The 27,475-nt window shown below is 33.6% G+C and overlaps 1 protein-coding gene across 4 annotated transcripts in view; it reads left to right on the top strand.

The window, feature by feature from the left end:
* TBC1D19 (TBC1 domain family member 19) overlaps nt 1-27,475 on the top strand; it is a 45,293-nt gene that overhangs the window by 16,149 nt on the left and 1,669 nt on the right. For 2 of the 4 annotated variants that reach the window (XM_085223350.1, XM_085223352.1), the window contains exons 8-19: nt 2,462-2,572; nt 3,416-3,488; nt 4,202-4,240; nt 7,194-7,306; nt 15,872-15,946; nt 16,415-16,477; nt 19,234-19,318; nt 21,627-21,671; nt 22,920-22,952; nt 24,633-24,742; nt 25,864-25,955; nt 26,573-26,715. In XM_085223350.1, coding sequence (XP_085079476.1) covers nt 2,462-2,572; nt 3,416-3,488; nt 4,202-4,240; nt 7,194-7,306; nt 15,872-15,946; nt 16,415-16,477; nt 19,234-19,318; nt 21,627-21,671; nt 22,920-22,952; nt 24,633-24,742; nt 25,864-25,955; nt 26,573-26,715 — 982 coding nt within the window. The remainder of the gene's footprint in view (nt 1-2,461; nt 2,573-3,415; nt 3,489-4,201; nt 4,241-7,193; nt 7,307-15,871; nt 15,947-16,414; nt 16,478-19,233; nt 19,319-21,626; nt 21,672-22,919; nt 22,953-24,632; nt 24,743-25,863; nt 25,956-26,572; nt 26,716-27,475) is intronic. The other 2 variants (XM_085223351.1, XM_010710318.3) reach the window with 1 other exon arrangement.

The raw sequence follows: 27,475 nt of genomic DNA, 5'->3' as shown, positions 1-27,475 counted from the left end.
TGTATTTTCTTATTGCCAATTAAGAATTCTAAAGTAGATTAGAGTATTGAACTGTTAAGGTAACTTCTTACGTTATCCAGCACTTATAGAAGTGGCGGAAATATTCTTAAATCTTTTAACTGCTGCAGTTCTAGTTCAGCAACAATGGAAAGACCAATGGTGAACAATAGCTTCTCAAAAAAGAATGAGCTGTGTTGACATTAACGTTGCAGTGCAATAGAAGTGCATTTGTAGTGTGGAAGAGTTGGTGCAGTATTCACAGTGTGGATTTTTAGGGGTTTTACTTTAGCTAAATTCCAGTCTGATTGCTTCGACTGCCTGCCAGTCTATGACCAGAATGCATCAAATGTGCTAAAGGTACATCTTGGTTGTGATGTTAACCAAGCACAGTAGTTGGAAAAGGTCCAGAGATTCTCTGTGAAGTCTTACTCTCGTTCTGAGATAAGTTGGCCATGTAGGTACATCTACAGCAGGAGCTCATGCATTTGTCAGATAACTGGACAAGGCAGACACTTAACCTGCAAAAATGATGATTCTGCAGTGATTAATACATTTCTAATATGCTTGCACTGGTATTTCAGACAAATTGGCATTTATAACAAGTGAAAATGGACACATTTTATGATATTGTTTACAAATCAAAATGCTGTTCTCTTTTTTTTTGTTAGCTGTAGTTTTAAATTATATTTGTGACCTTCTGTTTCTCTGAAGAATAACCTGATTGAAGCTAACTTTTCCTCTGAAAGCAATTCCCCAAGTTATTTCATAGTTAATTATAAATGTTAAATTGCAATACATGAAGCTGCTAGACTAATTGGTGTTTGAAATTTTAGGTCATCTAGGATTGTGAAAAATCAAACATTAAATAGAAATGTTTGCAGTTGAGAGATTTTGGTCTATAATCAAACAAAACCATTACAAAAAAGAGATTACATGATCGTCAAGACTTTAAAATCAGAAATGATGGTACTACCCATCATTTTGCATGGTTCAAGTGTAGAACATATATATAAAATAGAACTTACTTTACCAGCTATATTTATAATAGGAATGGCCAACAGAGCAATAAATTTGCAGACATCAACAGTACTTAATAACGACACAGTAGGAAGTTTGGGATTAAAATTAGATGGAAAATAAAATTTACAAAATCCTCGGTTGTATATCCTGCCAGTTATACAGGAACCACAGCATCAAGAACATGACAGAATAGATTTTTAGAGTTGCGATGATCTCCTCATTTTGTCACACCACTCTAGATCAGTCAGAGGTTAATGTACTTTAATGTTTGAAATGATTCATTATAAGTTTAGTGGAATGTCTTTTGTAGTGGTAGAGAAGACCGATTGTATTAACTACGAATTGTTTCATGCTTATCAATTGTAAAAACATTTCTGAATCTTACAATTAACTTTATATTCACATTATTACTTTTCTGAAGAGCTCCTCTTTTCAAGTTACTCGTATCAGAAAATTTTAATTAAACAAATTTTAATTTATTCTGTTTTCCAGCACTGTACTAACAGTCAAGTTGTGCATTTAATCTTTAATCTGTAAACAAATCCATTTTCATTTTAGACTTATCTAGTGACTTTCTAGGTCACATTTTTTTTTTTCCTAATACTGTTTTCTTTCCAGAATTTTCAGTTTGTTTCATTAATCTTTTAATTTACACGTCTGATGGTGAGTTTCCATGGCATTAGAATATTTAAGACTGAGAATTGTAGAAATAGAATGTTGCAGAATTTTATAAAAGCTGGAAATTTACCTTTGAAGGAATCTTTGCCAGCTTAACATTATAACATTAAAACATATATAATGAGAGTACATGTCAGATTAAATTATTTCCTATATTCCAGTTATTTACCTTGACATTAAGTTCTTCTCTTTTAAATTTTATCCTTACTTTAGATTTTTAATTTTGTAAAAAATAAAATAAAATAATAATAATAAAAAACTTAAATGGATGGAAGTATTTGGAGGTTTTGTTATTTAGTAAGAAAATATTTTAGTAGCAAATCATACATCATTTTGATTAAACATCACGTAGGATTGCCAGTGTAAAAACACGAATAAAGATTCTTTCAGAAAAGCAGTAGTGCTGTAGAATATCCTTGATGTAGCCATCAGAAAGATTCAAATACCCTTGAGAAGGAAGCTAATTTTAGTGAAGATATTTGTATGTAGCCAGCTCTTAGTCTCATTTATTAAAAATGCTTTCTGCTTTTTTATTTCATAGGTTGAGCTTACTTTTCAAAGTGGAGTAAGTTTGTTCCCTGGAAAAGTTGGCTTCTTTTTTGTTTTGAAAATGTAGGTAGTTTGATAATTTGGGCCTGTACATGTAGTAGTTGTGGGAAATGGTTTTATGCCAAAGGTACAGTTTGCAGTATTGATTTTGGGAACAGTTCTGAATGCAGATTTCCACGTATGTGCAAGGAATGACAGAGCTATTGTTTTTAAGGTTCTGATGAATCTTCGAAACCCAAATTATGAAAATGGAGAACAGCCTAGTTTCAGAAATCATCTGGGGCTAATTCAAGTTCCTCTAAAAGTTAAAGATATTCCAGAATTGGTAAGTATGTTCTTTCTTAACAGTAAGTTTCTATAAAAATAATTTTGCCTTGGTGATGAATAAGAACCTATACAATAATAGAGTATATTAAAATTGAGATAAGTTTTTCCTTTTGTAAATGAAAATCAACATGAACATAAAGTGGATCGCTAGTTAAAATACAACGTAGAAAAGTTTTATGATAAGACATTCTTATTGACAAAGAAAACGTAAATGCTAAATTGTCAGTCACTTGGGAAATATTCATTTTGTGCCCACAGCTGGTGATTTGATATAAATGCTCATGCATATTTTGTTAACTTTTTTTTAATGAAAAAAAACCCTCTAACTATCCAATTTATCTTAGTCTCTGTTTTATTTGAGCTGCACAAGATCAGTTAACCTGACAATTTCTGATTTTCTTCTTAAATTAGTTTTCAATCCTGTTATAATTTCAGACTGTAAATGAAAGGAATTTAAATATAAGTCTTATCGCTGGACGATAGGAGAGCTATTCTTAATACTCCACTGATAAGGTTTGTCAGGATTTTGTGCTGATAGAAAAGCTTGCATCTGGGTTGAGAAACAGCTCGGAATTAGAGATCATTAACATAATATTTTATTTTCCACTTCATTGCATCCTGGCATAGCTCATAGGCATCTTGAAAACTGAAATTAGAGTAAGGATTGATGTGCGATTCTTCTCCTTTTGAAAACCTGAGCTCTTATTTCATAAATATACATTTAAAAAGAATACATTTTGTGGAGAAGATATTTGCATTTAGATTTTGAGAAGAATTCTTGTGATTTAGGGAATTAAACACTGTTAATTTCCCTTTTATGGTTTTCTTGGTTTCTTTTCAGAAAGAAGACTTCAGTGAACTAGACTTAAACATAGGACAACTGGGTATTGATGATTCAGCACAAGTGCCTCCTGGTTAGCTAATGCTGTGCTTCACTCATTTAATTAGAACACTAATGCATAGAATACTGTGCAAATATCAAATAATCTATGTATTTCTTTCACAAGAAACCATAAATATTTGTTCCATTTGTAGTAATTTTCTTGGTAAAAAATAGCTAATAATAGACAGCATTTCAAATACTGAGGGGTCAGATTTAAAGAGATATAAAATAGTCAGCTTCACTTGAAAATAAGTTTATTTCAGGTATTTAAACACTACAGAAGAAAATTGGCTGTTTCAAAAAATACAGAAAATACTGAAAAATCTTGTCAACCCTGTAGTGTGACACTGTTAATATATGTATGTATAAGTGTCTTCTATTATTTTTCCTTGTATGCAGTTATTCTAGTAGAACCAAACCTTAAAATGGTGTCTTACACAAAAATAAAAAGGCTATATTATGAAGTTATTTTTCTTTTAAAATGGGAATTTACCTAATTAAAAGTCTTAGTTCCTGTAGCACAGTGTAGCTTTAGTATTTTTGTCTCTCCAACTAGAAGTTGTTTAGTATTATTCCTTGAAAAAGAACATTGATGCTGATGCAATTTAATTTTAGTGCCTTCACATTCAGCTGATTTTTTACTTCTAGAGATATGTAGAAAAATACAGAATATTGTACTAGTTTTTTTTTTTATTATTTTCTTATCTAATATTTGCAATTTGTCTTTATTTCTTTATTTTCTAGAGTTCTTTGAAAATGAGCATGTACGTATTGGACAAAAAGGTAGGCATCTATTTCCATCTGTAAAATAAACAAAAAACTGAGTAGTAACAAATACATCTAGTAATTTTATATCTCATACGCCTTTAGAATCTTAACAACTTAGGCAGACTAGAACAAAACATAGTCAATAATAACATTGTAATTTAGACAAGGATGGAATAGGAAGCATTGCAGTCTACCAGTAGCTATCAGATAAATAGTTCCACAGATATTTCATTAAAATTAAATAGGAAGCATAGACACGCAGCTTTTTGGTGATAACTTAGGTCACTGCTAAATGTCATTTTAAAATCAAAAGATTCTGGACTCCTTTCCCCGCATACACAGTTCTCATTAGCGTAATGGGTTTTACATCTGCATCAGAAAAGAATGTTTTAACAGTTATTTGCAACTGCAGAACTTGTTAAATATTGCAGTACTTAACCACCATGTATACACCTTTTTTTCTGAAAATGTTCAGGAGTTTTCCTGAAGGATGAGAAATGATCTGGAAAGGAATAAACATTTCTTAGTTCAGATTTGCTTTTATAAGCATACATGCAATGTTTGAAATCCAGCAATACCCACTGGTTTCTGTCCCTTGTGATTCCTTTTAAACTTTATCAAACTAAAAAAGGAGGTTGATGCAATTCCAAAACGCCTCCACTCCCTTTTGTTGTTTGACTAACCAATCAATGATGTTTCTGTCTTTCTTCTCTTTTTGTGGTTCTTATTTTGTCCATTGTCTGTTCTCTGTTCCAAGTGCAACTTATTAGGGTACAGTCCATCTCCCTCTTCATAGAATCATAGAATCACCAAGGTTGAAAAAACCTCAAAAATCATCTAGTCAAGCTGTCCACCTGCCACCAATATTCCCCACTAAACCGTGTCCCTTAGTACAACATCTAAACGTTCCTTGAATGCCTCCAGAGACAGTGACTCAACCACTTCCCTGGGCAGCCACCACCTGACCGCTCTTTCGAAGAAGTATTTCCTAATATCCAACCTGAACCTCGCCTGGCCCAACTTGAGACCATTCCTTCTAGTCCAATCACTAGTTATGTAGGAGAAGAGGCTGAGAACCTCCTCACCACATCTTCCTTTCAGGTAGCTGAAGAGAGCTATAAGGTCTTCCCTGAGCCTTCTCTTCTACAAACTAAACAATCCCAGTTCTTTTCTTTTTTGTCCCCTAAAAAATGTCTACTCAAGCTTACTGAGATTTAAATCCCCACACAATGTAATTTTTAATGCTCAACTCTTGTCTGTGTAGAGCAGGCTCTATTACACAGATTGTCTTAGCTTTGTATCTGTGCGAAGACACAGAATCTTGTAAAACTGCAAGCTAAAGGCTTGACCATAAATATTTAAGTTTATTCAAGGGGAATCCTTCTCCATGCTCCATTGGATGTTGTTTACGTGACCTTGCCTGTCACAGATGCATTGATTTTCTCTCATGTAAAATATTAGTGTGAGGAGCTGCCATTATTGTATTTTAATTTGTAATTCCATAATTATATTGAAAAACTCATATTCTATATGGAAAAGCTACTTTTTTCATACTTTGTGTCTCAGTAAAAAATGGCAAGGTAAATACTCATAGATGCTGAGATGAGTCACAGTCTTCTGAAGTTTTGTGGGAATTGCAGGAATGTCTTTTATTTTTGCTCTTTAGGGGAAGAAAAGGAGATCACACAACATCTGTGTTAGAGCTCTACAGGTTAAACAAAAAATTGGCAGACCAGTCTATTCAGTACTTAAAAAGAGAGGGAAAAAGAGAAGAATCATTTCAGTAGATTTTTGAATCTGACTTCATCCTTCCATTACAAGACTGATATGGTGATTTTAATATATAGTTAAATTTAGAATAGCAAATTGTTTCTGATGGACTGCTGAAAAATTGGAGGATACAGATTTGGAAGCATCTCACTACCAGAACAGTATTGATCTGTGGGCAGTTGTTTAAGTTTTTTGCTCTTACTATCTATTGCAACTTAATTTTTTAATCACACACTAATAATCAAGCTGAAAAATCCAAAATCAATTTGAGTATCATAATTGCCTCAATGAAATTGATATTTTCCATCTTGAAATCATTTACATTGTGGTTCACAGTACTTTCTAAAATATTCAAATACTTTACAAAAGTCAATCATTTCACAGAATTATTCTCCCAAACCCATCTCTAGATAGTTAACATCAAAGTAGGGTCAGTAAGAAAGCAGAGTAGGTGGCAATCTCATATTTGATATAACACTCGTACTGGAGTATTTTGTGGCTATATATGACTGCTTGTTCCACTTGGTGTCAGCCTAGAAGCTGCAACTGGGCTTAAGTAAAGACGTTTAAGTGCTACTCCTCTGCTAATGGCAGAATGTCAATTGTTTTCTTTCCCAAAGAGCTACTTCAAAACTGAATTGTGGAAACCAGACCTTTTAGATATTTTCTCTTTAGTTAATGTTTACAACATGGTAAACTAGACAGTTCACCCTGTTCCTGAATCTTCATGTTATATGTTTATAGGGCTAAACTGCACTCAAACTATCAAATGCTATCAAGTACTAACCTAACTCTCTTACATTCTTTGTAACTTGCATGTATGTGGTTTATTTGTCAAATACATGTTTGAATTCTTTTCTTATAACAAACATCACCTAAAACAAATATTTCCAAATGATTGCTTGCACAGAAAACTGTGATAAGCTACATAAGCAGAAAAAAATGAAGGCATTAAGTTTCAATGAAATATAATGTTTCTTTATAATACAATATTTTATTCCTTTTATATTTTTATTTTTGTGTCCACACTAATGTCCATTTTAAATACATAGAAATATTACAGAAGTCTGTTATTTTTGGTATAAATTCAATTTTTAGTACTTATAAAATAGCAATTAAGAAGTAAGGAACTTGATAGCCTGATAAACTTTGGAAATCTTAAATTACTGTCATTTATTGCTTGCTTCATTTTTTACAGTTTTAGCAGAACAAGATAGTGCTGCAGCTCAACAATATGTTCGTCAGGGATGTCCAACAGCACTCCGAGCTGATCTATGGGCCCTCATTCTGAATATTTCTAATCAGCCAGAGGTAAGGGGCAAAGTGAGAGCAAAATGTGAAGGTTTGTGTGCAAACATGTTTTTTTCTGTTCTTGAAAAAGATAATGAAATATTCTACTGAGTTTTCACACTAACTGATACACATTCCTTTCAGAAACCTCAGTGTTGTGGTAAAGTCTTTTAGGCTCTTCTCTAAATATATAAGCAAAATACTATGGAACCGACTATTTATTTGATCTACCTAACTTCTGAGCTTTTCCTTAATGGTGCTGATTTTCTTTCAGAGGAGACAAGAAAGAAATCTCATGAAGATGAAACGCTCTGAAGTTTTATAAAAAGAATACGCATATGCCTTTTTCCTGGCTGTTAGAACCAGTCATAATCTGTGTATACATATCTTGTAAATTGCTTTATATTTGTGGATTGTTTTCATGTCTGTTTGTACAGCAGCATTTTTTCATAGTACTTTGTGTTTTACTGAAGTCCTCAAGAATTAAATCTGTTGCAGTATTAGAGGACAATCAGTATATCTAGTATATTCATACCACAGGAAGTTAAATTCTTTTTTTAAGTCATTTCAGAATTGTGAATATTTTGATACAATATTTTGATTTCAATTAAAATAACATGCAGAGATGTAAGTTTAGTCACAAATGTGGTGATTTTACTGTTTTTCATGTCCTTTGAAGATGTTTCTTACAACTCTGAGAATGGTAACTACAGAGTGTAGTGATAAAATCTTATCCTTAAAAATAAACCTGAATCCTGTCCGTTGACAATTTACTTAGCAAGTATTTGTGCAAAAACAAGTCTTTATTAAAATTATTTGGCCTGGAATTGGAATTACTTAGCTTATTCTTTTTTGAAAAACTCGAGTAGGCTTTTGTTTCTAGTAAATAAAGATTAAATCTGTAGAAAAATCTGTTGAAATAATAACAAAATAATGTAAATCTTAATCGAGATGCTTAACACAAGACTTAAGTGCTATGAAATTATAGATCAACTTGAAGTTTAGAAGTCGTTCTCTTTAAGAAAGCAGGAGTATTATCATGTGAAATTAATGTTGTTGGTTACACTGCATTTGTTTATATCCTGCTAAGTTCTGTGTGCTCTCAGAGCATCTTTATCTTAATGTAGAAAGTGAAATAGTTGAATAATAACAATAAAAAAGTATAATGTTTTGGTGACTGAAGGTCAATAAAATAATAATAATAAAAAGATAGAATATTTCACATTATGTTCATGATGTTCACATTATGTTCACATCATGTTCACTAGCATGAGCTAGTACGGCAATAGATTTATCAAAATCTAGTTCCTGAAATTGATGTGGACAGCTCAACAGTCACTTTTCTTTTTAAAGGGGAACAAGCTATATTTTCACATTCTCCTTTAGGAGATATTCTACAGGGTTCAGAGCCTTGAGAATGATCTTATTTGGCTATACGTAGGAAATTATTGGTGAGACAGCTTTGTGGTGCAGCTGAGGTGATGTCAAGTGGCTGGAGAATGAGAAACCTCAAGAAAAAGTGGTAAGTGAGGATGGATGAAATGATGTAGAACTGCAAGTTTGTCAACAGCTTCAAATTGTTGAAATTAGGAACTGGAAAAGAGAAAAAAAAATCCCCCACATCCTTCCACATGGAACAGAAATGATTGTAAGTGTAGAAAGATACACTATATTGGAGAATATCTACTAAAACACTGAGTATACGAATGCTTGTACGGTATGCTAAGCTGACATTTTCCAAGACTACTTCTGCATAATGTAGCATAGTGTTTGTTATCCTGTGCTATAAGTTATAATTGCTTTGTGGATGTTGAGTATGAAACGCATTGAAGGGATAGGCTTTCTAACAGGGAAACTTAATAAGTGCTTGTAGACAGGTGGGGTAGCACGTGAGTTAGTGTAGCTGTGTTATAAGCTGAATGCCCATAGTTGACTTTATGCTTTGTTAGTGTTTCACAGAAGTATTGATATAACTATTGCTAGTGTGTTAACAACCTGAGACTTCTTGCATATACACATTTGTTTTTTTTTTTATTTGCAAAATATAGCAAAGCAGTTTTCAGATGCTTGGAGCTGTTTTTTTTCAGTCTGCTGTGTTTTCTTTAGGCTTTATTGGTTTATCTAACACATTTTTCCCCCTCTACCTCATATATATTGTTTCTCTGCTAGAACTGAATTGTGTGGTTGCATGGATTTCTTACTGTAATATTTTTGATCTGCAGTTTAGGATCTATTGCATTTATAGATATGTGCATCTATAACTCAAAAGAATCACAATTTCCTTCTTTTAATCTAAAAAGTTACAAGTGTTTGGTATGATAGGCATTGTGTATGCTATCATCAAATATTGCTATTTGGAAAACCGTATTCAGTAAAGCTGTATAAAGCCTCTGTATAAAGCCAGTACACAGCCAACTGAGGGATAATACTGGCAATCTAGCAGCATAATTGGCAACTGTAAGTTCTATGTAGTTATTTAGATGTTTTTAAACACACTGCCTAGCAATGAATTGTTTATTAGTTTTCATTTGCAATCGTACATTTTAGAGCAACTGTTTAAAAAGCATTTTTTGAGGTTGAAAAGTCAAACCTTTAAAAGCCTATCTACTACTATCACATAGTAGTCTGTACAGATAGTCCAATTTGCTGTGTGTGTGTGTGTATATATATATATATATATATATATATATATATATATATATATATATATATAATTATATGACCTTGTGACTGTATGATTCAGGTTTTCCTGTGTGACATCTGTCTCATTCATTGCACCAAACGGATGGCATGCAGTTACTAAAAATCTGTTAAATACTTTTTCCCCCCTTTCTTTTGTTACCCTGTTCATCCACTGCACTCGCATTCAAACAGTGCTTAGAAAACTTTTTTTTTTTTAATTATTTCATACCTTTTTTTCCCTTTCTTTGTGCACTTTTGAGTTAACAGGTTAGAAATCTTAATTCTGAGAAGTCTAGCACAAAGAAATTAGTAATGCTTTACTTTATGCAGCTTTTACTGAGTGTAACTTTCTAGGTTTAAAAACATAATAAGCAAGTTAGGCGCTAAGTTTGTAATAGGGCATTATGTAACAGCATGTAACATCAGTAGAGCTATAGGCTAAGGATCAGTAGCCTTAGATTCCCATTCAGATCTCTCCTCTTCAAAAAGCTGAGAACCTAGTAACACTGTTGTCACTGTGACTGAAGATATATTTTACATTTCACAGGAGTCTACTGAAAAGGACTACAAGCTTTGGATCATAACCCAAACACTTCTTTGATTCATTATGATGCCATAAGCAAAACTGCATTGAAACTGGTCTTGTAAACATGTGATATGAGCACTGTACAGCATCCTTTATGAATCCTTTTTGTTCTTGTACAGAAGTCAGTTCTTCATACATCCAGTAAAGTCATTTCTTGCATATCAAAACACTAAATCTGTTCTAAGTCTGAATAAAGCAGCACAGTAATTCAATTTAATGTCAAGTTATTTTGACTGCTGAGATGAAAGAACCAGATATTTAAATGATTCATTTTATTCGTGATTTAAAAAAATATTTTAATAATAGCAGGAAAATCTATGGACCCTGGTAAGCCAACATAAAATATAGTTTAGTAGTTTGCTAGTTATGAAAGGAAAAGTTTAGTGCAAAACACTGCTCTAGAGATAGCATTAACTGGTGCCTTGGAGCCACTGTGTGACCCCCAACTAAGAGTATTTTTAGAAGAATTCTTGTCTTTGCATATAAATTGAAAAACGTGTTCTCCATGTCTAGCAAAAGATAGCTCTTTGCCTTCACTTCGTTTTCTTCTCCCACTTCCAAACAGCTTTTACAATTGTCTGAGGCACTTTTTGAGACATTAAAACAAGGAAATTGTAACGGAAAACATTAGATTATTGGAATCTCTTTCTCAGATTACAGTAGAGGGTGGTTGTTTCATCAAGTACCATTCAGTCATGAGTTTCATTTTGCCATTGTAGTAGGAGAAGTTACATTATAGGTTTCCCTCATTTGCAAGATGCCTTCTGTGCCACTGCTGGTAGGAAAGACAAATTGTTAATTTTCTCTTTAAAAGAAAAGATTGCCTTTGACTTTCTGCTTAATGAGACAGAATGTGGCTATTCTGAATATTTTCCATCCAAGTTTATTAGTATTCTAAAACTTTTGTGGGTTAGTTATAAACCGTTACCAATAATGAAGGGCAGCTCCAAACTTTGTCATCAATTTGGGATGCATCCCACAGTAGGAAATGTTGAGGAAAAATTCTCCATTATAGAGCGTGGTTCAAATTGTCTCTCCCAGGCAAAATAGCTACAAAAACACTTTCAAAGGACATTTATTCTCAAGCATAGAGCTTTGTGTCTTTCCAATTCCTTGCTTGTTTATCATCCTAGAATACCCAGAAATAGAAAAAATATATTTTCATGGATAAACAGGGACAGATCTCACAAGCAACTTTATAAAACTTGTGCTCCAGCTAAAATCTGTTCATGAGCACATTCAGTAGTATCATCCATATTATCATTTTTTTTTCTTTCAGCATGTAGTGGATATGTAGGCAGATAATGTGCATTTTGAGGCAGTCTTTACTGATAACACATGAAAAATTGTCAGCTGCATTTTGGGTATTATGTTGTCTCTAAATATTCTGCAGTTCAAATGTTAATGTGATATAATTTAGCTAATTATTATTCAGTAAAATAAACATGGCTATATCTTGTATATGATTATTGGTTAGATTTTATTTTATTTAAACTTCTAGTCATGCTTTATAGAGTAATATTTTAAGATTCCTTAAAATTATAAAATGGAAAGCTGAGATCATTCCTTAAATTGCTACAAACGAAGCCTGAAGTAGATAATTAGTTTTCAATTTAGAAATATTTTTCAATCTTTTCTAAAAGAATTGAATGATTTGATTCTTTTGATGTACTTTCATATTTGAATGCCAGGTTTTGCTTCTATTCTTCTGATGTTATCTTAACATCCATCTGAGCTCTGTTTATGATTGAAATTGCCTCTAACCTTCACTTGCAGAGTCAGTTCAGGTGGATTTAGCATTCAGTTTGTTTTTGATGTCTGTTCTTTCTGCTGTGTTTATGTAAGATTTCCTGGGAAACTGACAGATCCATCTGATACCACTAAATTAACTCTTCTCAATGCATTTGATGAAAAATTTGTTTTTTATGTTTTCCTTCAGTAGCAAAACAAGCACCAAGGTAAAAAGCTCAGCCTTGTGCTATACAAACAACTTCTAAATGATGAAGTTGTTAATGTTCTCTGCTGCTGCTTCTACTTTCTAAACAAAATACATTATTGTTTTGGCTTTCAGAGTTGTAGCAGAATTTAGTTTGTTCAAGTAAAATGCAGACATTTGGGACTGTATTTGACTTACGTTAAGTAACTGGCATGGGATTTTATTGTATTTTTTTAAAAGTTTTCTGTGAATTATGCCTGAGAACATTGTAAAGACTAAAAATAATGTAGACTTACAACAACTATTAAATGCAACCTGATCTTTTTGGCTTTCAAATCTGATTAAATGTGAGCATAAATATACAGCGTTTAAAATACAGCATTATTTACATATACATTGCAACTTAAAAGCTTGAATTGGCATATGAGCATTAATTCATGAAGCTTCACAGATCATGAAACGTAAACACTATTATCTCTGCCTCTGGACAGGCAAGGCAAAGAGGCTAATAGATAAATTTGAAAAACAGTGGGTGAAACATTTTTTATTTGGGAATTTTTAAGTAAAAATGTCTCTCATTTGCTGTTGAACTTCGAGGGCAGTAACTTCAGGTACTTTTACTATTGACTTTACAGTTCTCTGAAGATGTAATCCATCTGATCTAAATGCACATTTCTAGAGTGATTTCATAATCTGCAAGATTAGATGCTACTGAAGCATGATTTGTACTATCTTAAGCGAGTTAGATTGCAAGTGATAGTGACTAGAAAGACAATATAGAGGAGTGGCTCAAGACATGATATTGTACCGTATAAAATGTCCTTGGAGATATGATTCTGAGCTTGACCAAAACTTCCCCAGCAAGAAAGGGGAGTTCTGATAATCAGTGTTCTCCAAGCTGTGTTTCCTGTTGGCCAGAAGCCTTTCAATTCTTGAAGAGGTGCAAGATGCACTTTTTTGGGGGGTTCCCTGTGGATTGTTACCATATGAGATAACACTGTTCCTGTCAGAGAGGCTTCCTTTTTCTCACTGGTATTCTGAGCCACCCAACTCTTGCAATGTGTAAGCAGCCTGTGTGCTTTAAAACGAGCAATTTATGCTTTATGAATCTTACTCTAAACAAATGGCCCATAATTACATGGGAGCCTGATGACAATCAAGAAGAAATTTATCGCAGCTTCTTGTGATGTGCTGTCTAGTACAGCTCTCTTCTAAGGAACATGTAGCTCAGAGAGGTTATTTGTGGTGAAAATTATTGATGAAGAACTGCTGATTCTAGTTCAGTGTCTAACTCTATCGTGAGTTCTTTGAGTGATTATTTGTAAATAAGTTAAACTTTTTGTGTCTCATTTTTTGGTTTGTAAAAAAGGAGATCATAATGCTTCTGTTTGACTGCAGGCTGTGCTACAAAAACTGTGTTGCTGTTTCTTGCCTATGTAGAGCAACACAAGACTTCATTCTAATGTTGGAATGTTCTAATTAGACTTCGTTCCAGTGTTGGAAGTGAGCTTCAGAGCTCATCACTTTGCTGCCTTGAGGATCTGTAGTTTGGAATCTTTTGGGGTGATTAGATTTTAAAGAGAAGTTGATACTCATAGCAAACCACTCATCTTCTTCCCATTCTGTCTTAGTATTTTCTTGAAGTTAAAACTCTTCTTCCTATTTGGTTATGCATATTTGAGAAATTGGCTATACGTTTCCTAGCGGATTTGAATGCTGCCTTGGTTATAAACTTTGTGAAATATCAAGCATGTTAGTGCTTGTGGAATACCTTTAAGGCATCTTACTTGCATACACGGCAGAAACAGTTAATTCCACAGTATCCTGAGTGCTGGTTTTTTTGTTGTTGTTGTTGTTTTTGTTTTTGCAAGCATCATCTGTCATAATATGTGCAGGTATTTGAGAGAGGAGAAAGAAAAACAGAAACTCCATATATTATTTTTTCAACAGTGCTGCACTTATATATGTGTGTGTGTGTATATATATATATGTGTGTGTGTGTGTGTATATATGTGTGTGTGTATATATATACTGATGCTTTAAAATTCTAACTCGAATATTAGTGTAGTTATCTGTAGCATTTAAAAACTGTGCTACATTCAGACTGCTACTAGTTTGTATTTAGTAAATATTTGTGTTACCCTTTGTAAAGAATTAGTGTACTATTTATACTTATTTTTTTTCCATCTCCTCATTCCCTGTGGTAGTTACCAGTACTTAAGGAATGATGCATTTATCCTCATTTCAAATTAAGTGTAATGTATTTCAAATGAAGTAAAGCATTAATTCTAATAACTTTCTAAGTGTATGCTATTCAGCACTTTCCAGTTTCTGATCAATGCAAAAAACAGTTGCAATGTTCTTTGGCCTTCCCTCTGTACTTTCTCTCATTCTCTCCTTCTATAATGCTGTCTTCAAGTTTCACCTTCCTTCTCTTTTTTTCTTTAAATCCTTACTACGGTCTTGCATCATTTGCAAAGGAATCAGCAATGTTATGTAAATCTAGTAATATACAAACATCTGTGTGGTGTTGGGAAAAACACACTGAAATTAAAAAAACATTGTGAAGGCCTCAGGATTGATAATTTAGTTAATACGTTATTCCAAATCCATCTGAAGCAATTTGAAATGATAATATTCAATTGTTGAAATTGTTAATGGCAGAGATGTATTTATTAATTACATGATGATAGTGCAACATGTAATATCTCTTTTTCCCATTGCAAGCTCTTTCTAGGAAAAAAGGGATAAAATAAAAAACACAAAGAAATGTTTGTTCTTTTAATTTCTTGTTGTTTCCCCATTGTTCATCTTATGTACGCATTCAGGAAGTAATTCAAGTTTTAAAATAAGTCTGAGTTTTTTGTGTTCTTCACAAGATTTTTGATATATTTAATCATGATTTAATCTTTTGACACTTTAAAAATGTAGTATAATATAAAATATTTGCTGCGGCTCAGTAACGCTAGAAGATATGACAGAACTCATTATTGGAGAGATGCATGAAAATAGAGGTTAACAACTAAAAAAAATATGGCAGTGATTTTAGCATAGAAGCAGTTTTGACTGTTTAGTGACCCAAAAGTTGGAAGATGAGAATCTTTGGTTTGAACTAGTTCCTTCATTCTCCTGTTAATTATGTAATAAATGAATAAACATAAAGGAGTGTTCACTTTATGAAGTCTCAAATATATGCCTCATTTCTGGAGCCTTTTAAGCAGCCATAGAGTGCTTCCTAAATTATGTACTGAGACTTTGTACTGAGTTTAATACATGCTTTTAATTTTTCATTTTAATATTATTATTAGAAATCATCTTTCTTAGTTTAAACATAAATTACAATTTTGTCTCCAACTGATGATGATAATATTTTCAATTCTAGGATATCTTGTATTATGAGCAGCTTAAGTCAAATGTGATTCAGCATGACCTCTTAGTGGACAGCCTGATTTACAAAGTAAGTAATCCATTAAGTGATTTATGTAGTCATCACAGCAGTATCTTGTTTGCGGGTTTTTTTTGTTTGTTTTCTTTCTTTTTTTAACAAAGAGAATGTGACATAGTTTTATTTTAAGAAGTGTCAGAGTGATTAGAGTGAACTGTTGTAAACTCTCTCCTTGTTCCTGCAGTGGCTCTTGTGTAAGACATTTGTTTAAACTGTTGAAGAAACAGTCATACAGAAAACATTAACTTCATTTTGAGGAATAAATGATTTCTGAAGTAAGATAGCACTGGGGCCCAAATGATTCCATTTCAGATTTCAATTCAAAATAGTTTTATAATCCACTTAATATCATGGTTTTGCATTTTGCAATATGGATTATATGCTTAACCATAAGCTTTTTCATTATTAAATGGTGAAACAGTGTCTTCTACCACTGTGTTAAGTCTTTCACCTTCAAACTGCTTCATTTTTTTATTTCAGGATGTAAAGCTAACGGCAAGCAATGATGACTACTATTTTGTATTTGAGGATTATTTATATCAGGTATGTAACTTAATTTTTTTATCAGAGAAGTTAGTGTACTGCTTGGCAGTATATAGCAGGACCCTGGACAGATGTATATCGTCCCTTCAGAGTATCAGTGCTGTAAACAAGCCTTGTACGTTTGGACAGATTAAGCATGACTTGCTTGTAAAAACTCCTGAAGGACTCTCAATCATCCTTCTGATACCAGAAATATGAAGTCAGCTATGTTCTTTCTTTTTCTAGCTTTGTAACAGTAAAAATGGTTAACAGGAGGTGTGGCACACAGAGATATCAAGAGTTGAGAATTTCCAGTTTAAAAACAAAAATATTGCTTTACAGCTCTTACTGTGACATACTGCAGTAAGCACAAAAGATATTTTATTACCTATTTTTAAAGTGAACACATTGGTTCTATGTAAGGTAATGATGTGTATGGTTACTTCTAAGCTTCCTCCCCTACTAAAGCTGCTACTTGCAATAGGGAATACAGCTAATTTATACAGAATTATCTTCATTGCTGCCTGTCAGATACCCTTGAACAGAAGGAGATTACATTTATGAATTTCCTAATGTGTACTTGATTGCAGTGTCAACATAAATGTCATGCAGCAAACTTCACATTCCCTTGGTTTTTTCAGTTTCATTAGTCACACTTGTTAGGCTAGACTTGCTTAACATTTTTTTTTTTGGGCTACGTGAAACAGTTCTTCTTTGATGTTAGTATGTAAAACTGCCAATAATATGGAGAACTGACAAAAGCAAAAACTATCCTTAATGTTGTTTAGTCCATATGAATAAAAAAATGGGTTACTATTTAAACGTGCTATTCAATCATGTCTACATATGATATTTTTAACATAGTGACTGTTTAAACATTAACATTAAAAATCACAACGTCAAAAAATTATAGTTTATTTTACTTAAAATAGTTACAAAGGTAACGTCTGCATCTGATTTTTTTTTTTAATTAATTACAATTAAAAAAAAACACTCTACAGTGACAACTCAGCATTGATCTTATGTTTATCAAACATTTTTGTACTTAACAAGGGGTTGTGTCATTATTCTTACAGCAGCATCATTTCTGTGAATGAGAAAAATAACATAGAAAGAAACAAAGTCAGACTCGTACATCTGTGACTTTTGTCAGATGTTCTTATTTTAGTGCTTGAATCTTACATCCCTCATAACTAATATGTGCAGAGAGCCTCACCCAGAAGTTTCAGTGTAGTCAGAACTTGTGTTTGGGTTGGAGTCTACTTCTTACAAAGTTACATGGTCTTAAAGACTTCCAGGTTCTGATGCTGGGCACTGTAATCCCCCTCTGTGGACGAGGAAGGCCTCAAATAAGGTTACATTCTTTCCCCTATGAGAGGACAGAATTTATGTCCCTTCTAGATTAGTTCCTCTTTCTCTCACCTCAGTTAACATATACAGAGAATTACATTTGCCTGTGTATTGTTATTGTCAGTTGTATTTTGGCAGCTGTGAAAATGACTGTGTATTGCACAAAAATAATATTTAGCTTAAACTGTTCAAGATAAAGAAATTATTTATTTTTAAAAAGATGTTTGTATCTGAGAAGTAATTTTGAGATTCATGAAAAGGAAATTTCTCAAAATATGCCTTGCTCTCAAAAAAAAAAAAAAAAGAGTGGTTGTCAGATGTCACAGTTTTACATGTTTCCTTTCGATAATGCTGATCTCTGGAAAACGTTTGCAATAATTTGTTGAAGGAAAACTCCATTTGTTTTACTCATAAGAAATTATGTAGTAAAACACCATATAAACTATTCCACATCTTACACCTTGGCTACAGTTTAAGGAAAAACTGTTGAAAGCTGCAAGAACAGTGGGTTTAGTTATTTAAAAGTCAGCAAATTGTAGGTTGTTTTACTTCTGCCCTCTTGTGTCCATTCTGGATAGCACAATCTCTCATGGCATGAAAACAGGAACATTTTTTCAGTTGTGTATAGGATGAGATTCTTTATTGTTTTTTTTTCTTCTAGGAATGCTTTTAATATTTAATTTTTTACTCAATTGCTGTGAACAGAAAATTGTTACTTTATGTAAGCAGTGAAAAATACAGATGTATTTTGTAAAATATAGTATGCATTTCAGAACTTAAGTATATGACATGAACATTCTCTCTTGTTCTTTTGGAAAGTACTGAACAGTGCAAGCATTCTGCAAAGCTTATGGAAATTAGAGAGAGTACAAGGATCAGTCCTCTGGAAATGCATGTATATTAAAATGTAAATTCTTTATTTGCATATGCTCTTACTTGGACTTCCCTAAGTCATAGTAACCAAATAGGAAAATGACCTATTAGACATCAAAGCAGCCAAGTGCGTGCACTGCACTTTAATTACACAACCACTTTAATGACTGAGATTAATGGGAAGAGGGGAACTAAGCAAAAACTGAAGGGAGTACTTTTGAAACATTCCAGATTGTTCCGACATGCTGATTATTCAGGTGTACGTCAGTATGACATGACAGAAGGGAGTAAACTGCTGCTTAGAGGCAAAGAGGAAGATTGGAGGATGTGGATATTTTGCTGACAACAAATGAATGTGAAGATGATATCATAGCAAACTCCAAATGAGTCTAGAAGTTTTAATGAGACACTAAATGGAGCTGGTCAATAGCCTTCAACCATATTAGCGTTCTTCAGTAGCATCTTGCAAGTGCTAATGAAAGTGGGTGCTTGAATCTCTATTTGGCATTTCTTTGTTGATTTTCAGCTGATTTTTTTTATGCTGTCTTCTACAGGTATTACTCTGTTTTTCACGAGATACTTCAGTATTGGAGCACTTTGCTTACAGCAGTGCTACTCCACCTAAATCGTACATACAAGGTAATAGGAGTTGTTTTAAAAAAGAATACAGCATGTGAATTTCTTTTGTGTTCATTACACCTGTTAGACTACGTTTAAAAGAATATCAATAAAGAACATCACACATCCAGCTGACATCTTCACAGGTTCTATTACTGCAGTTTAAAAACTGATTGCATTATGCCCAGATTGCAGTGATGTAATTTTATGGTAGTTTTCTGTGTGTAATTATTCAATGTTTTTTCCAAAATAAATTAAAACCCCATCTACGACAGTATAGTAGAATTGTGACATCTGTCATCAGCTGGGATAGAAATTTAAATACACATCATTGTCCTCTGCAATTTCAACAGATTTATTAACTGGAAGTGGGGATAGAGTGTTATCTTCCCAAAGCAGTGAGTTTGGAAAGTATTTGTAGACAAGAACAGAACACGTTGCTGAAGAATATTAGGTTTTGTTATATGGGCTGGAAAAGTACAGCTCTACCAAGCAGGCTTACACAGATTTTTTTTCATTGCACTGTGTCTTCCAGAGTTTTACCCTATTAATTTCTCTCTGAGTCTGATTTTTTTTTTTTTTTTTTTTTTTTTTTTGGTAACTTAATAGTCTTACATTTATCACTTCAGTCCACTTGCTCTCTCAGCCAGTTTCTGCCGTGCTTCTGAGCTCTACTGCCTTGTTTCTTAGATCCTCACCTCCTTTGGCTTTACCCAGAGGTTTACAATTTTGTGTTTTTCCTTGAATCCTTCAACCATCCAATCCCCCCTTTTTTTTTTAAATAAATATATTTCATTTAGATTTACCTTCTCCATTACCATTTTCTTCCTTGGTCCATAGTTCTGGTATATGTAACCTAGTGGATACCAAGTACTTTTTTTCAGCATAAACTCTTTGCACTTTGTTTTCCACGTGCTGCTACTTGTGTCACTAGAGCCAATGATTATTTTGTGATTATTTTTTTCTTCCTTTCTTATTGCTTTGTAGGTCTTTTCTCTCTCTCTTTGAATGAATTAAGCAGCTTACTTTACCTACTGCCAGAAACTAGCAAGGGGCTCACCTGAGAGCAGAACAGTAGTGGGGTCTGGGTCTCATTTCAGGCATGGGGCCATGGCAGCCCAGAAACACTACTATTCTATTTATTCCAAAACAATTCTGAAGAATGAAGTTGCTGAAATCTAAGTCTTTGCTGAGCATGTGCAGCGTATATCTGCAATGCTTGTAGGTCCTATTTTTGGCTAATTTTCCAAGAGAAATGTTTCATGCTAAAAATAATCACCTTCCAGTTTACAACTCCCAGCTACAGGGCAAGCAAACAATTGAAAGGAAAAGTAAAATTACTTTGTATTTTGATGAAACAATTGATTTCTGTAATTGGAAAATACTGGATTTTGTTTTCATGGTTAGGGGGCAAGAGCTTCACAGATTCATTTTGAATTTAATTATGTCAATTTGTTGTATAGAAAAATATTTAAGTCCAAATTAATTTGAACCTGGCAAAAGTTCCTGTGCCATTCTCCTGCGTAGAAAGAATAAAATGCACAGAGATCTGCAGGACCTGTGAATATCCTATAAATTTTCACATAGATTATTATAGTTGAATTTCTCATTTCAAAACAGAGAAATAATGAAAAGTTTTTAAGTAATTGTAAAATGCTTAAAAACCTTTTTTTATAGTGCTAAATAAATTGTGAAAGTTTTTATAGCAGATTTAAAATGAGAAAGTCGTGCAGTTACAATGCTGTTGACTAATATGAGATGTTCATTTTGCAAGGAAGAGAAAACTGGCATGTTTAATCTGCACGGTCAACATTTGTCTTGACTTAATTAGTCTTTTGTATCCAATAAATCACTTTTTTTTTTTTGTTTTTGTTTTGATTTATCACAGATGTACCATGCATCTTCCTCTCTATTGAAGACTTAATGAAGTCCTAAATATTTTTTTTATCTGGTGTTCTTCTGCCTTCTTAAGTGACTTTCCTGTCCCCAAGTCAGCTTACCACAGCAACAGACTTTTCCCTCTAACTTCACAGTCTTCAAGGACTGCAGCAAGCACCTTTAGAGGTCCTTAATATTACACCCCAATCAAAATTCTTATTCGTTTTTTCCCTTGTTTATCATTCTGCCCTATTGGTGCTGCATTTTTGTTTTACCTTTGAGAGTGTATTTGTCCTATTGCATTGCTTACATGCTTTTGGACAATATCAAACGATCAATAACATTTGTAGTTACAATATTTGTAATTGTCACTTAAATCTATTTTTTAACTTATATCTTTACACCTTTTAACAGTTGTATTGCATTTTAATTGTTGTTTGATGATTCACAGGAAAACTTGGAATAGAAGAGTATGCTGTTTTCTATCCACCAAACGGTAAGAATGATACTATTGCCTCCTCTAGCGGTAGATTGGAAAGGCACAGGATATGTTTTTCCTCAAATACGTGTTAACCTCTTTTTCTATTTCAAAGTGTGTTTTACTGTTATTCTGCCAAATTCATTAATTTAAAGGATTAAGTTGGATTGAAGCTAATGCAGAAGCACATTCAGCCTGTTGTTAATAGTGACATGAAGTTTGTCACTATTAGAGGGAAAGAGGGAAAGCAACTTCTGGTGCAGTAGCTTGTACTCCAGTGACAGAGGATCTTCCACTTAGAGGATCTGAAAGATACATCCTGGTCCCCAGCTTTTCAATGCTCTGTACACCATGTTTGAAAGTCTCTTTTCCTTTCAAAAGTAGTGTTCATTTTAGAAATTCAGATCAAACAAATCTATACAACTTTAAATCGATATCATTGCAGTTGTAACATCAGTTGTTAATTTATTTTTCAGCTCTTATTTTGATCATTTCAGTCCTGATGTGTTGAAACCTTACCCTATTTTCGTGCCATTTAAAATTCAAGCTCAGTGCTATTGCTTTCAAGGCCTCACATCAATCTTGTATCCTTATCTCTGACCTTACCTTCTGTGCCTTCTCTGTCCCAGTGGTGTCAGTGATAGCACGTTTGTTTGTGCTCCCCTTTCTTCCATTTTTGCCTCCACATTTCTTTGCAGCTTTATAGCCATGAAGGTCCTTATGACCTCTTGTCAAAAAAGTTCCTTCTCATTGGTCCTATGGAAAATTAATGAATGGGAGCTGAGATCAGTTGCAAAGGAGGAGAGAACTGTCATACAACTGCCAAGTCCTCTAACTGTTATGTCTGAGTACTATATAAGTTACTGGAAGTCTTGGCCTTTTTTTTTTTTTTTTTTTCCAGCTCCCTCCTTGTCGCTGCATGACATTTACTGACTGTCATTTAACTGAAATTAGGTTCTGATTTCATCAGAGCTTATGCTTAGTAACTTCATGGAAACAGCTTTACATGGTTTTCTAGGAACTATAGCATGTGTTACGGCACACCGTTGGTGGTAGTGAAGTAAATTATCTAATTTATCTATTATCTAAGTATTATTACCTAATACTTAGATACAAGCTAGAGATCTAAGACTGCGGGTGCTATAACAAAGCTATATCTTATTTCTGTAGTGGGCAGAATACAATTTAGAAATGGGGGGAAAATACCTTTATAGCATAAAAAAAACAATTTAGAAGAAGAATAGTAAAAGAAATTTTGTTTTTTAGGTGTCATCCCATTTCATGGCTTTTCTATGTATGGTAAGTGTGATTCTTAACAGTCAGGGATTTCTTTTTATTATATCGTAGTTTAAGGCTGTATGTACTTTTCTGTAAGTATATTCCTCTATATATTCTATTTTTGTGTATATAAAAGCTCTTGCATGTGATTCTTCCAAGCTGCTTCTACTTCCTCACATTACAATTTTATATCATATGCTGTTTGAGAGCTAATCACTGAGCTGTTGGCCTCCAAGTCAAAAGTAGCATCTTAATGTATATGAATAGAGGGAGAAAGTTCATTTGCAGAGTTCTCCTTTGCTCATGCTTCATATCTTCTAGGTAGACCAATTTATCTGTCAGTCTTAAAAACATGAATTATGTGAAAGGCCTGCTGCTGTATTTGTCTTCGAATAGGAGTTAAAGGATGTTAAGTGATAAGTTGCTGCTGCCCTGCACAGAGGACAGCTTGATTATCAGCAAGATTTCCCAGGAAGACAACAGAAAAATCCCCCAGTTCTCAGATGTAACAAGGCATCAAGGCATGTTACATAGCAGATGTACTGCAGAGAGGTGCTCAGACACTACGAGAGTATGTGTTACGGGTTTCCAGAGGTGGTGGTGGTGGTGGTGGTGGTGTTGGTTGGTTTGTTTGTTTTTGAGGGGGGACGGTGCGGTGCGGGATGATATAACAATGGTATTTGGGCAAGCAGAGAAGACTATCCAAACTATCCTTAAAATGCCATATTTAGCTACTAATAAAATCTAATGATCCCACTCCTTTACCTATCAGAGATAAAAGGCAATTTAAGTATGAAATAGGAATTTGGACCTGAATGAGGAATATCTTCTGAAGTAAGAAGCAGCTTGGTTATATACCCCTCCTTGAGCGTTCACTAGGAGGCTTTCAATTTCTTCCATGAAAAACTGCTTTTCAAAATGTTTGGATTTGACTCTGCCCTTTCGAACAGTGTTATGAAACTGGGTGGGAGCCTCTTCCCTCCCTCCTTTCCCCTTTTACTTGGAAAGGGCACAAAATAGACAGGCTGTGAGAAGGAGAGAGACTAAAAAGGCAGGCAGCAGAAACACGATAGTATGAGTCCAAGCTGTGTGTGCAGCAGCTGGGACCAAGCAGCTGCTCTAGGTGGAACTACCTGGGACCTGATGTAAATGTCGTATACTTTTGCATGTTTGCGCACATACTCTCGTACAGTGCCACCTGTCAGGCACTGTTCTCATATCCTCCTGGCCTTTATGTACAAAAGCACTTTGCCAACTCTTTCACCTCTGTCTTCAATCCTTACACATACACACTAGTAAAACCCTCTGCTTTTCTCAATCCAATGTAAATACATATTTCTTTGAACATCTCACCTTGCCTTAGTGCTGCCACCTTGCATACACAAGCACCATTATTTTCTAGTAAGCCATCTTCTCTGATTTATATATGTAAGAGAATGAATTCACACATGCAGGTTCTAAGTAGTTTAGATTCTTGAAATATTAAAAACTATATGCTAGAATGTATTGTATTCCCTTGCTTAACTTTGTACTTCAAATGGTAGATTATTTTAACAATCTTTGAATAGTTTCTATAGCATAAGTTTGGTAAATTGTGCTGATATATATTATATGGTTTTCACCATATTTCTTGCCTCTAACCATTGAATTCTTTTCACAGTTTACAGCATAGTGTCAATTATAATTCTTCTATCCTTTCAGTTGCTCCACTTTGTTTTCTGTACCACGAACCTTCCAAATTGTATCAGATATTCCGTGAGATGTATGTGCGTTTTTTCTTCAGACTCCATTCTATCTCTTCTCATCCCTCTGTAAGTTCATTAGGAATTAAAATCCAATCACTTAATACTCTCTATAGAACAATATTATACACTGGCATAATTTTTCTCTGTGATTGACATATATCCTTATAATGTAGTAAAATATTTCAGGCAAGCTTGGGAAGGACGTTGGATATTGTTTTCTATCTCAATTTCAATCTTCACTGAAGAACATAATGCACTTTATGAAATCATGCATTTTGCTTAATAGGCTTCTTAATTCAAGCTGTTATGTAAATACATATTCTGTCCTGTTTTAATTGATGACATGCAATTGCTCACTTAAGTGCTTTCTAGCATAGATGGGCTATAAGATAGTCAAAGATACACAGATATCTTTTCAGTGAAATCATGTTAATGTCTCTTTCTTTAACACAACCATCTTTGAGTGAAAGCATGTGCTTTTTGTCATTATTAGATACTGGAGATACAATTTAAATAACGTGATTACATTCACAGCCAGCTGTTTTAACTGTAAGACAACGGTAGAAGTTTTTGCTTATCTTCTATTTTTTAAGAGTGGAACATAGTAGATGTTTTTCTCTTCTACCTCACAAAAGGCTGAATAGTTATTTTTCAAAGCATTTCCTGGTTAAAAGAAAATCCTTTCCTTGTATTTAATATACTGTTTCGAGGCTGGCCATCGTACTTTCAGACATTAATAGTGGGGAAACTGGTTAGACAAGTATCTATTACCTTTTATGGTAATTTCTTAAATTTAAAAATGTGTTTTTATTAAACTTATTTGTACCTATCCCCATTGCTGTTTGTTTCTGTTATCAGAGAGACTGTTTCTCACATCCTCCATTTTTTTTTTAGCATGATTATCATAAAAGTGGAAAGTAGGCATTCAAAGTAGATCCTGGCACACAGCTGAGAGCTGAAAGGGGTTATCAGAACATACAACATTGCTAATATATACATAAAATTTTAGCTTTAGTGACCAAAGACATTAGAGTTGCTCATGCCCTGCTTACCTGAACTGTATATTCTATCATTAATAGTGTTTTATTTCTTGAATTAAAAATTCATGCATACTTATGTGCCCGTACTGTTTTTTCAGATTTGACAGCATGAGTGTTAGTATTCAGGATATGATCTTGTTTCATTAGGGCATTGTGTCATTGTGTTTGCTGTTTGAGACTCTTCTACAAACTCATCTGCCTCAACTCTTTTATCACCTTCGAGAAATTGGGGCTCAGCCGTAAGTATATCTTACTAACTTGATATAAATGTTACGGGTTGTCATTAACTTGCTGCTTGTCCTTTTGTATTTTAATTTAAAAGCCATGAAAAATTATTAAAAATTATAAAAACTGCAGGCACGAATGTCCCAATTTTCCTTGAAAGTAATTTGGAGTCCTTTGTCTAACGTGTATGCGTACATTGTGCATTTCCTTCAGTATGTTCTATGAAAAAGAAAGGGTAATTGCTCTTTGTGTTTATATGAGAAATGATAGGTGTTATTAGGTTAAGTTTCAATAATTCACATCAGATCTGATTGAACTAAGGGAAGAGTAGAATATTTTTATTTACATTGTGATATGCTCATTAGGGCAGAAACTATTGAAGGAAGAGGAGAGAGCAGGTGGTTGTCATTCTCTGTAGTATATTCATGGCACCAAGTGCAACGGAATGTGAAAATCTTACTGTTATAATCAATATTCATAATAGTAGCAGAAACTGATGAAACATTTGAGGTAATAAAAGCTGAGATCATTCTAATTTAATTGTTTGGTCAGAATATTTCAGTGATAGAGGATTTGTCTAATCATGGGAGTGAGCAAAATCTAACTACTACTGTTTATTGCTTGTTTGCAGACTACGAATTTCATTTAAATGGATGGTACGAGCATTTTCTGGTTATTTAGCTACAGATCAGCTCTTGCTCCTGTGGGACAGAATCCTAGGGTACAACTCCCTAGAAATTCTTGCTGGTAAGGGAATTATTTTTACAAAATATGGTAAGTCCACGTAGATGTAAGGCAAATGCTTGTTAGCTCAGTCTGTTCTGTGACAAGAAATCTTAGTAGTTCTTTGAATGCTGAAAGCAGATTATATGCAAGTCAAAGAGAATACCTTTTAGAAATAGTATAAATACCACACCTCTAACAAAAACATGAAGTGATTTTTTAATATATTTCTTTTTTATAATTGTTTTCTGTGATAGCAATCCAAAAGTAGTGCTCTGAACAGAGCATAAGATGTTCTCCTACCTTCAGTGGCAACATTTGATGTGGCAATGATTAAGATTTGAATTCATCACCTTTCACAAAATACAGCATTAATCTTATGGGAAGTACGTTTTCAGTACTTAGCGCAACTGAGAGTTGTCCTGATTTGCTGTAATTCTTTTTTAAAACCTTGTCTTTTATGAGACTTTGACAGTTCTCTACTTTATAAAGGAAACTCTGTTCTAAGATTTGTGCAATGTAGAGGCTTCTAAGGAAGTTTTATGTATCTTCAGTTGGATCACAATTTAAATACAAAGAATGTGAATAAAAGAGAAGTTTTAGTTCCATTTGTAAGAGACAGCTATATAGATATGTATACCTATATAAGAGATTACAAAATGAATTAACATTTTTTCAAATTATATAGTATTCACAATTAGAATTGTTGTCATTTAAATAAATCCAAACTATTGGCTTAGAAATAAAATCACCTTGTTCCTTGCAATTAAAAATGACTCATCTTAAACACAAGCATTTTTACTCAAACTTT

Source organism: Meleagris gallopavo, chromosome 4, assembly GCF_905368555.1.
Source record: "Meleagris gallopavo chromosome 4, MGAL_WU_HG_1.1, whole genome shotgun sequence".
Taxonomy (NCBI): Eukaryota; Metazoa; Chordata; class Aves; order Galliformes; family Phasianidae; genus Meleagris; species Meleagris gallopavo.
The sequence above is the reverse complement of the archived record's forward strand: the minus strand, read 5'-3'. Positions and strand labels throughout refer to the sequence as shown.